Source organism: Barbatula barbatula, assembly GCF_947034865.1.
Source record: "Barbatula barbatula genome assembly, chromosome: 12".
In the NCBI taxonomy this organism is placed as follows: domain Eukaryota; kingdom Metazoa; phylum Chordata; class Actinopteri; order Cypriniformes; family Nemacheilidae; genus Barbatula; species Barbatula barbatula.
The window spans coordinates 4,856,888-4,874,351 of record NC_136775.1 but is presented as its reverse complement, the minus strand read 5'-3'; the positions used below and the strand labels follow the sequence as shown (position 1 = coordinate 4,874,351).

General features: G+C 37.2%; 1 protein-coding gene across 1 annotated transcript in view; it reads right to left on the bottom strand.

The window, feature by feature from the left end:
• Positions 1-595: 595 nt before the first annotated feature.
• Positions 596-17,464, bottom strand: part of cpne4a (copine IVa) — a 54,947-nt gene continuing 38,078 nt past the window's right edge. The window contains exons 8-16 of the mRNA XM_079470054.1: positions 15,590-15,688; positions 13,866-13,952; positions 13,541-13,600; positions 12,040-12,173; positions 10,781-10,835; positions 10,282-10,333; positions 5,175-5,308; positions 4,863-5,099; positions 596-1,202 (exon numbers count right to left, since the gene is read on the bottom strand). Of these exons, the coding sequence (XP_079326180.1) occupies positions 1,071-1,202; positions 4,863-5,099; positions 5,175-5,308; positions 10,282-10,333; positions 10,781-10,835; positions 12,040-12,173; positions 13,541-13,600; positions 13,866-13,952; positions 15,590-15,688 (990 nt within the window). The 3' untranslated portion in view covers positions 596-1,070. The remainder of the gene's footprint in view (positions 1,203-4,862; positions 5,100-5,174; positions 5,309-10,281; positions 10,334-10,780; positions 10,836-12,039; positions 12,174-13,540; positions 13,601-13,865; positions 13,953-15,589; positions 15,689-17,464) is intronic.

The window sequence follows — 17,464 nt, the reverse complement described above, 5'->3', positions numbered from 1 at the left end:
AACTAAAAAACTTGCCAAGTGCCATAAATTGAATTAGAAAGTGCAAAAGTAAACCACAGGCCAACCTTTAAAATACTCTTGTTTTTTGCCAAATCTGCCACTGTTATGCAGCATTTTTAGACATTATTGTTGACAACAAAAACAATTAAAGGAATAGTGTATTGTGTCTCAAATTGTTCCAAACCCCTTCCTGTGGAACATGAGGACACTTTGAACAATTAAAAATACAATTTCAGCATATCTGTGACAAAAATGTATGAAGGAAAACTTGAACAAGAAATAAATTAATCATATTATCAGAAAATGCAAAGCACGTTAGCAAACAGTATAGTGTATTGCACAAACACTGTTTTTTTTCAGCTGTTATTTTTATTTGCTTCAATATTAACTGTCAAAACCCCACGAAAATGCATCATTCATAACACAAACTATTATCAAACAATCTCGTACATCACTTAAAACTACCAAAAATACTTAAAGTTCTAAAGTCTTGCATGTGGACAGTGTTAGAAGAGGAGCTTCACAATAAATAACACACCGCTCCAGAGGAACCAATAGAAAAACAAGGCTGGTTTATTTATTAACATGCAAAATACAATCATGCACCTGGCCCTGCATATGCAAAACAGAACATAAAATAAATATATATATATAGAGAGAGAGAGAGAGAGAGGAAAAAAGCATTTCATGTCCACATATTTATACATATATATATATATATATATATAACTAATTCAAGTAGCTATTCTCTATGATCCAAAATGCTTTACAATGTAAGAACATTACGAAATTTAGCAAAATCTCAATAAACCTTTATATAAAAGAAACCAACAGATAATCCACATACATTACTAGTCCCAGTCATCATGCTCAAATCAGACATCTTGATGCTTTCACGTCATACATAACTGTAAATCTGTACATGTGCACATGTACATAATAGGAAAGGTAGCATTGCAACACCTATGCAAGTCTCACAGGCTACGCATGCAAATGCAACAAGTAGAACAGATTCGTTTTTAAAATTCACAGAAACGTGCTATTTTCAGGAACGAGCGGCAGTCCGCGCTTTAGTGACCAAACGTCCTGGAAGACTCGTACTCGCTGGGGCACTTGGGCTTGATTCCCTTACTGTTGTAATAATCCACCACCTGGTTCGGGACCTCGGCTAAGACACTTTTTGCCAGGGCGGCAGGAGAAGCCTGTGACAAAAAGCCAAACAGAAACAGCATTGGATGAAATTTTTCCAGAATTATCCACTTTGCCATCTGGTCTTGTGCTAATGATCTGAGACGATGTACTTGGCGAAACATGCAGATACTGTGATCAAAAACGCTCTTTAAATTTTTTTTATTCTTTCATCATTTACTCACCCTCATGTCATTCCAAACATTTATGACTTTTCTTTTTCCAAACCACAAAGGATGACATTTTGAAGGATGCTAGAAACCAAACAACGTTGGACCCCATTGACGTCCTTCGTAAGGACACAACCACCGACACATTTCACAAAATAACCTCTTTTGTGTTTCACAGAAGAAAGTCATGTTTCGATAAATAATGACAGATGTTTATTTTGGGGTGAACTTTCCATTTAAGCAGACTTTAAACAGCATTTCGAGATGGCAAACACCTCCAACCACTTCTGCTAATAAGATAGAGAAAAGATGCTTCGATAAGCAGTGGAGGTGGCTGACGCTTGGTGTTGTTTGACAGGGGTCATCAATCCAGATTTTGTCTGGAAAGCCTACCGTGAGGATTTCAATAACCTGCACTGTCACTTTGCCGCGTCACATAAACTGACAAGCTGCTGCCCAATGTATACATTCATCATAGACTCAAGTCAAGTTTTCCCTCAAGCTACTATTAAAGCTAGTACTGTGCTTTGGATGTGCATATTGTTTCAATAACATATATTCCTTGCTGATTCCTAAAGCTTCACCCTCCTCATATAAACTTTTGATTGTGTATGAAGAACGGACAAAGCCGCATGCATGACCCTGTAGATAGTCGACTTGTCTTTCTGTGGTTGGTTTCTCACAAGGGAACGGCAGTAGATGTGATAATTAATGAAGCAGTCAAGCTAAAGGTTATTAGATTGCTCCGAGCCTGGCCGAGAAATGTGAGAGGGACAGCGAGAAATGGGAAGAAAGTAATTAAGCAGAAGAGATTCTCCTCTGAGGTTTTTCAGACATTATAAAGATGCAGAATCTAATGATGCTCTGATTAAAGGCCGAGATCTGCCGTTTACAAAGTTCAGCTGTATGTATAATCATTGAACTTCCAATTTTAAAATAGACTGAGTTCAGACTTCAAATATGAAAAGCTCCCTCAAGCCACTTAACATTAGCTACTTACAACTAAAGAAATGATGAGTATACTAATGCCTTGTTTGTGCTGAGGGCCATCCTCGAAATTTTACCACCCTGTACACTACTGATAATTCAAAAAGAACTGAAATTAAAATAGCTAAATAGCACTATAATAAACGGAATTATTTAAAATGTTACGAAACACTAAACAAACATTATTTAGATGTTAACAGAGTAGGTTGTACATCATCGGAAACAATGTTAGCAATATTACAGTAGAGAATACAAGTTCAAGCTTTTTTGCGCTATTTTTGCCTTCCGGGTTTCAAATCCTCATCTGTCCAACGTCAAAGAATGTGATGTGGCGATGTTCTATAGTACATGGATGACGCGTCGGTGTCTCATAATTATTCATGAGACTGTGCTTTCTTGACAATGAAAATACATTTCTCCTAATTATTCATCACAGAGCCTGGTGTGTTTCTATCTGAGCCTTCAGAGAGAGCCGTTCATGGCACATGGATGCGAGTTAGGCCGGAAGAGTAGCAAACTATGTTTTATTCGGGGAAAGCTTTTCGAAATGGAGACAAGTGGACTTGTCTCCACTCATGGAGACAGGAATGCGGTACCGTGACTTAAGGACTTTTCCCTCTCTTCAAAGGCGGTACCTGTCATATTTGAACTAGAACAGTTATACTTGATAACAAAAATGATATTTAAAAATAAATACTCATATTACATTTAGTGGTTTCTGTAAAACCGATGTGGCTTGAAAGGATGATTCGTGTAATGACCATAGACTGCGTAGGGTCTGGATCATTGAAAGAAAAGCCATAACCCCCCCACGCCCCTTTGTTCTGTTTTCGTGATGCCATAATCAAAGGGCAAACCCATTCGCTTCCCCATGGGGTATTTACGACCCCTAAGCTTCAAAGCAAGCAAAAGGAGATATGAGAAGTCGCTGTCGCATCTGTAGTTTGTCCAGAGGAACTTATCTGACACGACTGTTCTTTCCTCTACATGTATGTATTAATGTTCTTGTTAATATGTCTGTTTAAACATTCACCCATAGTAGTTTAAATTAATGGGTATAACTTCTGGAATTACTAGATTTGCAGTAACTCATTTGACCAAGATGATATGTAGGTCATATTTGAGGTCTATGATGTTAGTGTTAATGTTTGTTGTGTTTTGGGTAATTCTTTCTATGTTAGAGTTATCCAATTCTTAGAAGTTTTCTTAGAGGACATCCACATGGAAAACAAGTGCTGGAAGACAAAGACAATTTACTTGCCCTACAGATGTGACTGACCCAATCAGACGACGGCACCTTTGGAGGGAGTGACATATTTACGACTTAAGGGACCACCGTCTCTTCCTTGCTGTCTTGTTCTCTCTTTCGCTTTGTGACCTTTTTCTACATACCTGCCTCCACCAGAAACCAGTTTGTGGCTTCTCTTCGGAGACCCCCTTTCGCCCCACCGGGGGGGAGAAGGAACAATGCCACGAGGCCGAAACTTTTCCAGAAACACCACATCCTGAAACCAATTGAACCTTTTACATCTCTCCAAGCGCACACGGACATCTAGCACAGAGCTCGCAAGTATCGTTTCTTTTTATAGAATCATCTTAATCTGTGTTGAAGGTCATTTTATTGGTGTTCAGGAATCGCTGTAATGCTTTCTTCCTTCTTACACAATTTCTTTCTCTCTACCTCTTTCTATGTTTTGGGAAACCTTTATCAAGGCTGGTAAATGATAAAGGAATAATGCAAAATTTTGAAAAATGAAAAAAATCATTAGTGTTGAACTATACACCGCAAAAAAATGTAATCATTTCCAGCAACTGGGGTGCCGTCGAGTAATTGTTTGTTTCAAAAAATGATTTATGTTTGTATTCTTTTTTATAATTTCACAATCCTTAATTAATACTATATAATATATGTGTGTGTGTGTGTATATATATATATTTACAAGGGTGTATCTTTGGTGTGAGAAGTGGGAGGATCCTATTTATTTGAATCCTATCACAAATTCAAAATACCTATGTTTTGAGTTGTTTTTGATTGTTTAAATTGATTAAGCCATGAAACCAAAAGGTGTTTTAGTTGTGTAGCAAAAGTTAAGGTTCATGAAGGGGTACAATGCTGATTTAGATTTATTAATTGACTGAGAAACGGAGGAAAACATGGCTTGTAAACCTGAATCTGCGGTTGCAAGGAGACGAGCCAGATGACTAAAATGCTTATCAAGTTTTAACGTACCTAAACAACGACCATGGAACCCATAGAAGTCCATTATAAGGAAACAGCACAACAGCCTACCAAAACAACGACCACGTAAAAACTAATTTTGATTAAATTAAACACAATCTCTCCATGGCGGGTGACGTTGTGCGGTGAAAGTGAGGGGGACACATACTTTATTTTGAAAAGTGGGGAGGACATGTCCCCCTGTGGAAATGAAATAGAAATTTCTCAGATAGAAATAATTATTTTTTACAGATCGTAGTTTACATTCTAGATTTTGTTTAACATGAAATTAAACTCACATGTTTGAAGTTACGGAACGGTACAAACTGCACGATGTCCCGCAATACCGGTTCCCCCTTGGGCGAACGGAGGATCCCGTCATCCCCGTCAAGCATCTCCATATCGGTAAAATCTGCGTTTCCCACTCCCACGATGATGACGGACATGGGCAGATGAGACGCGTGGACGATGGCCTCTCTCGTGTCCGCCATATCTGTGATCACTCCGTCCGTCAAGATGAGCAGGATAAAATATTGCTGCATCAAGACAAGAAAAGACAATTAATAGCAAGAGAAACTCGATGTGGAGAGACAGAAGGACACATCGCTCACCATGGCCTCTTTGGTGTGCATTTCTTCTGAAGCAAAGTTGGCCACTTTCTGGATTATAGGAGCTATGTTTGTGGGACCGTATAATTGAATCTTGGGAAGGCAATTCTGGTAGGCCTCAACCACACCCTGGATACCTGTAAAATGAACAAGATTGCATTAGATTTATGGTGCAGACAGTTGAAAGCAACAACATAAACGTTACTGCACATGCATGCTTTTGTGGCCCAAACTTAACTTCCAGTACAAATCCGCAAAGAAATCATCATTTTTTGATAACAAGCTAAAGAAATAACAAATTCCATTAATTAGCCAGTTTTATTTTGGGTAACCAGTAGAAAACCGCTACTTGGCTAGATTTTTATATGACAAAGTTATACGACCCATTCAACAAAGTTGAATATGTAGTAACATTTAAACACATTGTTATTCAATACAATTAGTACACAATAAAATATTACTATAAATAAAATATGATAAATTATAAATAGTTTGTTATTAGCTACTAACCAGACCGATCAACAAACACAACTTCGGGCCAGAGTCATGTGCGTCTGATGAAACGTCTAAAGCTGGGCTTTGCTAAATTTCACTTTGCTTAATTCGCAAGAAAGTTTTAATGCTCGCTTTAGCTGTTTTTTCTTTTTTGCGAAAAAAGGTTAATGTGAAAAATGGGAGATGGAAATGCATTTGCTAAATAAATATCTCCAAAAAGTAATATTTTGACGGCGTAACCTGACTAACCAGAGTACTAATCTTGTACAGCATCTGAACTGTTGTTACGGTCATTCTTAAATGCCAGAGCAAAGTTGTCAAAGTATTTCTGTTATCGCCTCCCAGAACTGTCACGACTGCGTCCCCAAACAGCAGGCATCCACGAAAGCACCCCGGTTATATTGATTTGTCTGCTCGCTTGAGGCGCAAGTAATTGTTATAGATGAAGATGATTATATTCATTGGCTTCTCCTACATTTCTTACTGTTATATAGTGCTAGTTTCTAACGAAGTTATGATTTTGTTCTCTTTGAGACGTTAGATGGAAACGGTCCATAATCGCAAATTTTTTATGTAATACAACATTTAACGCATAAGCTACATTCGCAACTTTGGATGGAAACCCGGCTTATAAAACAAGTGTCAAACACATTAAACACATTTTTTCATGTTAAAGCTGCAGTCATAACTTTCATCTCAATATTACAGTTTGAAAAATAAAATTGCAGGTTACTTTATGTACAGTACTTAATGTAAGTCAGTTCACATCAAACATCAAATAAATCCTTATTATAAGCTTAACGTTAAAAAAAATTCTGTACGAGTTCACTTAAAACTGCTTTGACGCTGTATAAAACGTAGTACGCAAAATAAGAAGCCACAGTGGGCATCCTTTCGGTTACAGTTCTTATTTCTGTTCGTGTAGCCATTTCCCCAGAAGTAACAATGTTGTTCTCTTTAACACATAGAAACACTGCGTAAAATATGCTTTTATTCTGTATAGCGAGTGAAGGCTAAAACTCAGCCATTAATGCTGTTGACTGACACCGTGGGCATGATCTCCTAAAGTCAGCCTGTGTTTCTCTCCATGTCTCCAACTGTGTCTTTAATTAACACCTGTGAGCTTGAACATGCATGACCGGCGGCTTAAAGGTGGAGGCGTGCCGCGCTGTGCAGCGCTGGAATTAAGATGAGAAGACTTTCATACTGGAGGTCAATGGATGTAATCGTTTCAGTGGCTTCCTCACAAAGGGAAATCAAAAAGACGCACGCTCCAGCCGATTTTGATCTTCGAGACTGACAAACATGCTAAGCCGTCTCTTGAAAAAGCTTGAAGTCAACGACTCCTGATGTCCTTTCTTCATAGCACCTTTCGTACTTTCATACACTGTCGTCACACTTGGACGATTCACACGGCTCCTGTAAAAAAGCCGTGTGAATCGGTCCAGCTCTTTCATACACTGTCGTCACACTTGGGCGATTCACACGGCTCCTGTAGAAAAGCTGTGTGAATCGCTCCAGCTCTGTGGTGTTTAAACAATAAATAAAACTCAATCGCGCTCCATAAATAGATAATATCACATATGATTTCTATGTATGGATTTCTACCGATCCAGCAGCTATACCAATACTCTTCTTCAAACAACCCATGATGATAATAATATCTAATAAATAATCATATATTGCAGTTATTCACACATTAATCGCATCCAGAATAAAAGTTTGTGTTTTCATATATGTCTGTGAACTGTGCATACTATTTTTGTATTTATTCAAACATATTAGGAAATATTTACATATATTTATTAATATTTAGAAATAATGTCAATTATATAAAAAGGTTTATTCATTTTTATATATTTCTTAAATGTATACATGTATGTACAGTATGTTTTTATAAATACAAAATTTGTACGTACAGTACACAGACATATATTATGTAAACACAAACCTTTATTTTGGATGCGATTAATCACGATTTATCATTTGACAGCCCTTAATACAATTATTGATATTATTGATCGAACAACATGAAAAGTGGTCATTACATGTCATTGACCCAGCTACCAAATCCACCTGCAGATGCTGGCCCAAGCAAAACAGCCAAACCTTGACCCTTTGATTTAGCAAGATGTTTACAACCCACTTTTCAAAGTTCTGGTTTTGAAAAGTTTGCTGCCAAATGAGTGACTTTGGACGAGTGAGGAGACTGCAAATTGGCCTCTTTGGTGTAAAAGCAGACATGCTCTCTACACGCCTTGCCAAGAGACTGTCAATAGTTAGAAAGTAAAGGTTGTTTATAAATGTACCCCACACTGTTCACACCAAGCAAGCATTTTGTGTTTCAAGCGCATGGTCGACTTCGCAACATAACCATCATTGTCATTTTTCAGGCAGTATCGAAGCGATGTTAGGGGAGATGGGCTGGCGTGCATCCTGGTGAGGCTGCAAGCCATGAGCTATTCTTAGAAGAGGCTGGCTGATCAAAAGCTGAGTGGTCTGTGCCCATTCAGGGCGCCACCCTGGTGTGTCTGCACTGACAGAGGTGGTACAGAAATAGCGAGGGAAATCAAGTGACACCACTGCATCGAAGAGATGATCAATTCATCCTATTCACGGCTGAAGAGAGGGATGATCATGGGACAACTGAGTGCCAAACACAAACTGGTACCAAAGGCAAATAGTCACAAACTATATACAAATGCTGCATTTTCAATAATGTGTTGCAGCTTCTCGGTTGACTTTCAATGCAACATCATCCCTAAGAGGCTTGTGTTACAAGACATTGACATGCATAGGTGGTGCGGTGGAGGCTTTCTGTCGACAACAAAATTATCATTTATATTACTTTACTTTTCTATCTAATTCTGCATTGGAGGCACTCATTGTTCTCACATTTTCCCTCTTTACTTTCATGGAAGGCGTCTTTTAGGAGAAGGGAGTTGCAAACTTTAAACAGACTGAGGTGATGTAAGCCAACCCTAAGAGAACAGTTTAAAAATACATCTTGTCTGCTTGCACACTTTCACAGGAAGGATGGATAAATAAAAGAGAAGAGTGTTACAAAATTGCAATAAAATATGAGCCATTTCTCATGAGCACATGCACTGTAGATTTTGAAAAAAAGAAATTCCCTTAAAACGCTCTCAGTATTTTTTGGTTTATCCTATTTTAAATTCTGTCCTTTTTATATACCTGAGAAATATTTTCTTTTTACAATAAATATAGTGTCTATATATCTAATAATTAATATTTCATTATGGATTTTAATAGAAGTCGACTGCGGTTTAATGTTGTTCATGTCGGTTGTGGTGTTTTTAATATGCTCCAAAAGTGAAAAACTATTATTCAAAAAACAGCAGTGCAGTGATTAATCACATTTAGAATAAAAGTTTGTATTTATATAAAAATATGTCTCTGCACTGTGCATTTTTATTTTGTATTTACACATTAGGACATATTATATATGTAAATGTAATTTAATTTATATATAAATGTGTATTGATATTTATGTTTTTCTTAAATATATTCATGTGCTTTTTGTGTACTGTTTATAAATACAAAATGAACATAGTATGCACCATGCACGAACATATTTTATGTTATTTCCGTTGGTCACGGGAATACCGCTCTTGCGGTACTTTGATGTCATCTGCCTGTCGGATCTTGCGGTGCTGCATCAAGTCGAACAGGCTTAAAATCACTATTAATCTCGTGACTGGGATGGGATAGGAAAAAATTATCAGCGGAGGTGGGTGGGACCGGAATAATAACAACAAGATGATTCCCAACTTAATACATTTTATATAAATAAACTATATATTTCAATTTTCAACTCAATTCTAGTGGCACTGTCCCTGTATGTTCTCCTGTGTGCTTTGGTGTGGCTGGTTAAATGAATGACGCGTTTCACACCCATAACAGTTGGTGGCGATAATGCACCATAATGTCCGGATCCGGGTTCATTCTATCCGGAGAGCGAGACATATGAAGCATTCAAAACATCTGAATATCGGAAAGTCGCGTCCCATAAAGACCTGCAGATACCAAGAGCAAGTAAATATATTAACACAACACAGGGTTGGGAGGGAATGGGAGTCATTCTTTGGGATTAGATTTTCCCCAACATTAATATTTTCAAACAAATTAAAGTTCCAGGTACAAGCTTTTGACCCTAATGCAACAGACAGGTATGACGCAATAATCCCTATAGCATCATACATCTGGTTTTGTGCTGACAGTCGTATTTTTTGTTGGGTACTAATTATTGAGGAAGAGGAGGATGTGAAAGTAACGTCACCTAGCTTCCCCCATTCAGGAATTCTCCAAAGACTGTACTTTATATTTAACTCAATGCATACAACTTTAACGTGTCTACCCTGTCAATACCGTACCTCAGTACCTCAGCCATGCATATATTTGATCTCATTAGTATGAGGTAACAATACCGAAGGGCTCTTTGACTTTGCCATTGTTATGTTGAGGCTTTGAGTAAATCCAGACCCACTGGGCAAAGATCACACAGGGAATTAATGCATCTGCAGATCGGAAGGATTTGAGAAGATATTTGGTCCAGAATGGCTAATATTGGAATAAAAGCTCCATCATACAGTACCTGCACATTCGGAGTTGTCCTCATTTAAGTTGACAGCAAAGTCATGTGAAACCTGAAAAGCAACAAAACAGTGAGAACTTCGCACACAACATTCACGCAATCCTCAAAAAGTTTTTTCATTCTGTGAACTACTAACAATATTTCTCCCAAATTTAAATTAAACATTGTTTCTATTTGCATTTACTTGCAGAAAATGAAAACTGGAGAAGCAGGTCAAAGTAACAGTAAATATGTACTGCAAAGAAAACAAGTTCATATTCACTTTCAAGCATTACAACACTAATATGTGTACATGTATTTAGGAAAAGTTAAAACATGCTTCTTTCACATTGTTGTTATTCCTGAGGTTTGATTTTGATGAAATTCATTAGACACTGAACTCTAATGGCCACAAAGCATCTAGAAACGCTAATTAAATTAAAACGTAAAAATGTCAAATCTAATGTTTTCCACAGATTTATGTTTAACAGAAGTTAATGCAAAAGTCTGATTCTGTCACCTTAAAGTCCGGAGGTATGCGAGCACCAAAGCCGAATGCGGGGAACATTTTATCACTGCATGGGAAAGCAAAGCAGACAAGAGATTAGACCCGGCAGGAATTGAGAGTCTAGGGAATAAATCACCAAATTTCCCATCATGCCCTTCTGTCTCAATAGCCTCTGATCGCTGCTCATTTGTAATGGACGTGGATTTGCATAATTGTCATTGTTAGCGGCTGCCAAATCAGTGTGTGCTGTGATTTGGGCTTTTCTCCAGACTAAACGCCCTGATGGATGTGCAGTTATTCATCTCGGGCTGGAGTGAAGCCGGAGCTCTCCGTGGTGCTGGAAATGAGCTTTCCAGTGATCTCCCTCAGTAAATTACACTTACATTTACAGTAACCAAAATGGTGAGATTTAGGATGTTATCCAAAAACGGGGTCAAGCATGGAAACAGTCACTGAGTAAATAAAGTGCTTAAAGTGATAGCTCCCCCCTAAAATGAAAATTCTGACATTTACTTCCTTCTTGTCATTTCACACCTTTATGATTTCTTTCTTGCCCAGAACACAAGAGAAGATATTTTGAAGAATGTGGTTAACCGGCACCCGTTCACTAGGTTTTGTCTCCATACAATTGAAGTGAATGGGTGCCGGTTTTGTTCGGTTACCAACTTTCTTCCAAAAATCTTTTTTGTGTTCACTTTAAAGATATAAAAACAAGTTTTGAATTTACTGTAAAATTTGAGTGAAATGTTAAGACACGATGCCGTACAGTTTTTGTGTTCTTCATTTGTCATAATTGATTCCTGAACATATGACAAAGAAAGCATTGCAGATCTTTCGTATAACAAAATAGTGTTATAAAAATGCACACAGATCTCAACATCAACAAAAACTTTAATAATGGTGACCGAATCTCAATAAAATGAACTGTCACCACACAACGTATAAACAATTATGATAATAACAACAGTAGCATTAATAAAGGCAGAATAACAATATTATATTGTATGTATAATTGATTTCTTCTGCAGTGCATGCTGGGAGACTGCACAACCCTTATAAGTTTCTATAGACTACTGTAGAGCAACATTGGCTGTACTGCTGTTTCTCCAATAAGCATTTAATGTGGTTATCATACACTACACTCTTCAAAAAAGAACTTCATCGGTTTCCTATCATGGGTGAACGTATGTAAACAACTGCTGTGTGGAAAAAACAAGTCAAGAACCATGAGCGCTAAAGCTGGGATTTGATTGGCCGTTCAGCCTGTTTACCTGTCATAGTCTTGGCAAATCTCCCCAACTGCGACTAAAGCTTTCAGATATTCGTTCGGCTGGTAGGGGTGGATGTAGTGTAGCGAACAACTGTTCTTCGGATCCCCATTAGATGCTGTGAAATCAATAGCTACCTGAAAAGACAAGCAGCAATCAAAGAGCTTTGATGCTAATTGCTGGAAACGTAAGTGAGCACCATATGGGGATTCACCACAGAGCACCTTGTCCTAACAAAAACTGTACCACAGAAAGTAAACAGATTGTAGCTGTAAAAATGCATTAGTGTTGGCAGGCATGGGACTTATAGAAAAAAGAGTGGATATCATTTAATTAAAACACATAAGCATATTCACTGGAGTATACATTATATATAATGATGCATTCACTAAACTATGTTCCAATTTAAATCACTGCTAGAATTCATGCTTGGCTGCAATATGTGTGGCACTAGCATCACGATGGCAGAACAAATGTTCATATTTGGATCACGTTTCCAAATGTTTTTGGCATCATACTGGTTTACTTTTCTAGAGAAATATAGTGATGTATCATGAGAACTGGATATTAATATTAATAATGCATGTGGCAATTTCGATTAAAGTATTATAAGTAGAGATGCACAGGTACAAATTTTCTCTCCCGATACCGATAGCCGATTATTATCGAGGGATATCTGCCGATACAGATTCTCAAGATTATATTATATAACTTTCTGAATGTTATTAATTGATATAATGATTATTAATATATAACATCAAACTGATCACGTTTCTTAACATTTTCTATGTACAGGACACAAATTCATCGCATTTTACTGTCCTCTTTCGATTGAAAGACTATATTGGCCACAAAATCCTTTATCGACCGATACCGATTGTTGGCCGATATATCGGTGCATCTCTGATTAAAATGATTCTCAGAATAAGAAAGTGTGTTCGCAAAGTGTTCAAACATACACACTATGTACTCTGAGTATATACAGTATATACAATAAAACTAAAAATAGAATAGACATAAATTCTTTAATAGTACTTGACTTCATTTTTAATATTAAGTAATTCTGGAAACAGTTTAAAAAGACGGCAGTTTTAAGGAAAATATATAAACAATGAAATACTACAGAGTTCACATCATGTGAAGATAACTTCAGTGCTACAGGTGAGACAATTATTATTATTATTATGCCAAAACAGAACATTTGAAATGACACTTTATTTTTCCTGTTTCCATTAGTGCTGACATGGTAATGAGTAATAAATTAGAAGTGCTCTGACTAACAATAACAATAATAATTCATTAAACAAAACCGGCAGCGTGCTAATATCAGGGAAACCAAATGAGAATAACTGGTTTGATTTATTGGTATAAACACAAGGGATATGCAAAACATATTAACACAATTGACTATTGGCTGCATAACTAGTCGACAAAATCAACTAAACACCGAGCTCAGCTGACTTTTGTATGGACTTTCTCTCTGTATGGAGTACTCTGGACTTACTGTAAACTGTATTTGGCAACCGCCCATGATGTAGTCCAGAAAGGAATGCATCTTAATTATCTGTGGATGTAAAAGGGCACATTATCAGAAAACCATTGGAGCATAAACTCATGCTGTTATCTTTTCCCATCACCTCCAATTCATGTCAACTGCGGTCAAATTCACGGGCCACTGTCAGCGCTAGAATCTCACATTTTAGCCGAGTGAAAAGACATCGAGCTGTGTAAAGTTCCCACCTTCAACCGCTGTCACCTACAACACCTCCGCTGACACGGACACTTTCTGAAAAATAGGACAACATACAGTACCATAATGCAAATATTACCTTGCACTGATTCAAAATGACAATCCCAGAGTTCTTGTAGTTCTTCTTCTTGACTTTATATTTTGGATTTAAGCATTCCCACTGGACCTGTCATTGTTTAAGAAAACATAACCATTAGCTTTCCATCCCTGGGAAATAGGGACACTCCAAACATTGCAACAGCTTCATTAGAATGTATGGGATGATGCGTAATGGCTTCCCATTGGAGCACAGAAGGCCAAGACAAGTGCTCGAGCAGACAATAGATTCACAAACAACAATTTCAGTCATAATAATGAGAAATGTTGTTGAGCCTGGAAGGGATATTCTAAAACAATTAGCAGAATCTGGTACTGTTGCCTGCGGAGCTGAGATACCGGCTCGGAGCATTTGGGACTTCAGAAGCAGATGTCATCCAACTGCGGCTTTTTAGCGGAAATACAATTCACAGACGGCTAAAAAGACAATGGTTTATTGCTTTCAAACCAGAAGATATACTTTCTAATGGAGTTTTTAGAGGTAATAAAATAGTCAATTTCTGGTGCTATATTTTAGAATAGGAAGTACATTACAGTCATTTTAATGGAGTGGAAGCACGTTGAAAACTTTAAGTAAGGAATTAAAGCGACTTTCATTCAAAATGACTGCGGTTGTGCAGGAAATAATTCTACCCTTTACACAGAACAACATGCTTATCATTGACAAGAAGAAAAAACATTTTTTGGTCTATTTTTATCCCTAACAATTGCAGTTATTTACTTTGTGTACACTTCATTGCAGCCATAGTTCACTTTTTAAAATGGAAATTCTGTCATTATTAAAACGCCCTCTTGTCATTTCAAATCTGTATTTACTTTCTTCTGCAGAACACAAAAGAAGATATTTTGAAAAATGTTGGTAACAGAAAACCTTGGTCCGCATTGACTTGCATTGGTATTGCATCCTTACCAACATGTTTTGCAGAAAAAAGAAAATCACAGATGAAGATGACAACAGGGTGAGTAAATGATGACAGGATTTTCATTTTGAAGGTGAACTCAGTTAAACACAATAGTCCTGAAAAGCAACAAAGTACAAATTAAAGTCTTAAAGGTATAGTTTACCCAGGAATATGAATTCCGTTATCATTTATTCACCCTCATGTCAATCAAAACACGTGTATGACTTTCTTTTGTTGAACAAAAGATACGAGATTTGTGTGATACGAGAAATGTCTCTGGTTTTGTGGTTATACAATGGAAGTCAATGGGGTCCAATGTTGTTTGGTTACAAAATATTTTCCTTTGAGGTTTGAAATGACATGGTTGTGAGTAAATGATGAAAAAAATAGCCCTAAATTGCCACTTAGATATTTAACATGTATGCAGACAGAAAGAGAGAGAGTGCAAAAGATAGAGAACTCTTCTTTACACCAGAAGATTATCTTTGTAGATAATGAAAACTAACAGTTGTGATTTGACATATGGGTGGGTAGTTCTCACAGCCTGAAGAAATATAAAATGAACTAAACGTGGCCCACATCAGAATCACCTCAAATAAACCTTATATTTCACACTGAGTCCCTATTTATCTTGAACTTATCCTGCACTGAATATCTTTAAGGAGCTCTTAACCAGAAAGCCAATTAGATGAAAAACCCTGCCTGGCTCACGGATCAGTTGCTTTGTGACAGTGCGCACCAGATATGAAAGATATGTGTGTTGATGAATTCATCCATTTTTCATGACCCGTGTTAAAAAATCTACCTGTTTGCCATCCATCGCTGACCGCATTTCTTTGAACGTGGCTTGGAATTCTCCAATGAAATCGTGCTTTCCATTCGAATCCCAGTCCCACACTGTACACTGGCGAAAGGGATATAAAAAATGAACAAAGGCGAACATCAAAACTGACCTATTTACTGTCTTATTGAAAAATCCCAGTTTTGTTTTGAATTATTTGAACGTTTGTAATCTTTAATCAAATATTCAATATAATATTTTGCTCATCATTTGAGACATCATTTTCAACACACAGTCGTGTCAATTAAATCTAACGAGATGGCCAAGATTTCTAAGAATAAGATTTTAGTTTCGTTTTATCGTTATGTTTCAGTACAAAACGGCTAGTTTAGGGGTTGAGTGGGATTTCATTATACATTTTTCTAACAATTTTACTATTTTGTACGATTCACACTGTACAAGTAAAAAAAATGCCAATTTCACTTGTATTGGGTGTAAAAGCACCCAATCTTTGCCATCCAATAGAAAAACAATTTGTGCTTCTTTTATTTTAATTACCATTTCAACTAAATAAACCCTTTCCACCCGACACGTTTGCTTCCTCAATAACTTCTAGTTTAAAAACAATCTTTCTAAGCATTCCTCTGGAACAGAAATAAATTACATTTGCACAGCATCTAGTCGAAGCCACGGTGTGATTGCCTATATGAGGTCCACAGAAAGCTCTGAACGCCAGAAAAGACTGGAACCCAAACATACAGAATAGAGAACTGGAGCAGTCTGTTCCCCGTTCATCCATGCATTAAACATAAGGTGACATTACAAATTAATTAAGCTTGATGAATTTCTGCAATATTCAGGACACTCGCTTATATAATATTGTTGGAAAGGATGAGGTCACAACAGAGTGCGAGTCCAATTTCTTACTACATACTTTTGTGTGCAAGAACAGAGCAGTTGGACAACCATAAATAGTCAAAGAATTGAATAAGAAAAGAATGTTGTTGCAACTATTCAAGTTGGCATTGTGAATGAGGTTTTGATTGTATAAAATATGCATTTCATCGTATTTTACTTAAGTGCTGACATGAAGGACAATATCATATACAAACCACTAAAATTAAAGGGGGTCATATGATATTTTTTCTAAATATTAAAATACATTTGTTTCAATAAGTCAAAATAAAGAATAGTTCATTTTTAATTGAATTTCTCAATAGATGATTTATTAATGCTTAAAGGTTCAGTGTATAGAATTTTGCTGCATCTAGCGGTGAGGTTGCGAATTGCAACCAACGGCTCTCTCCAGGACACAGGACTAAGATGTTGTCACGTTCCTTTGCTGAAGGCGATAATGTATTTACGAAACACGCTCTGTAGAGCAGTTCGTCCATTTAGGGTTACTGTAGAAACAACATGGCCAAATCTACTGTATGTAAGGAGACCCGCGGTGCACGTAGATAGAACTAGCTCATTCTAAGATAATAAAAAACATAACGCTTCATTATGTAAGGTCTTTATACACCTCTGAAGACAGTTGTATGTATGTATATTATATTGCATTTCTGTCAATAGATCGTCCAAAAAATTACACATTGAACCGTTGAGGCACACAATAAAAAAGACAAAGACGTGGCAGGGTCCACAACCATTAGACATTGATATAGGCGTGGATGTTTAGAGTCTTCGTCCAAGATCTTAAAATGAGAACATGTTTACCGCACTGTATGACAGCAGCAGTCTAATAACAGCGGGCCTGGGGAGCGGGTGGGCTCCAGCTGTGAGTTGGGTTATGTCCGCCAATGTGATTCTGCAGATGGCACGGAGGATGACTGGTACTTAATGAGGCAGAGCAGTTTGCTGCGATAGGGTTTGAGCTCTGTTCGGTCATGAAGAGAG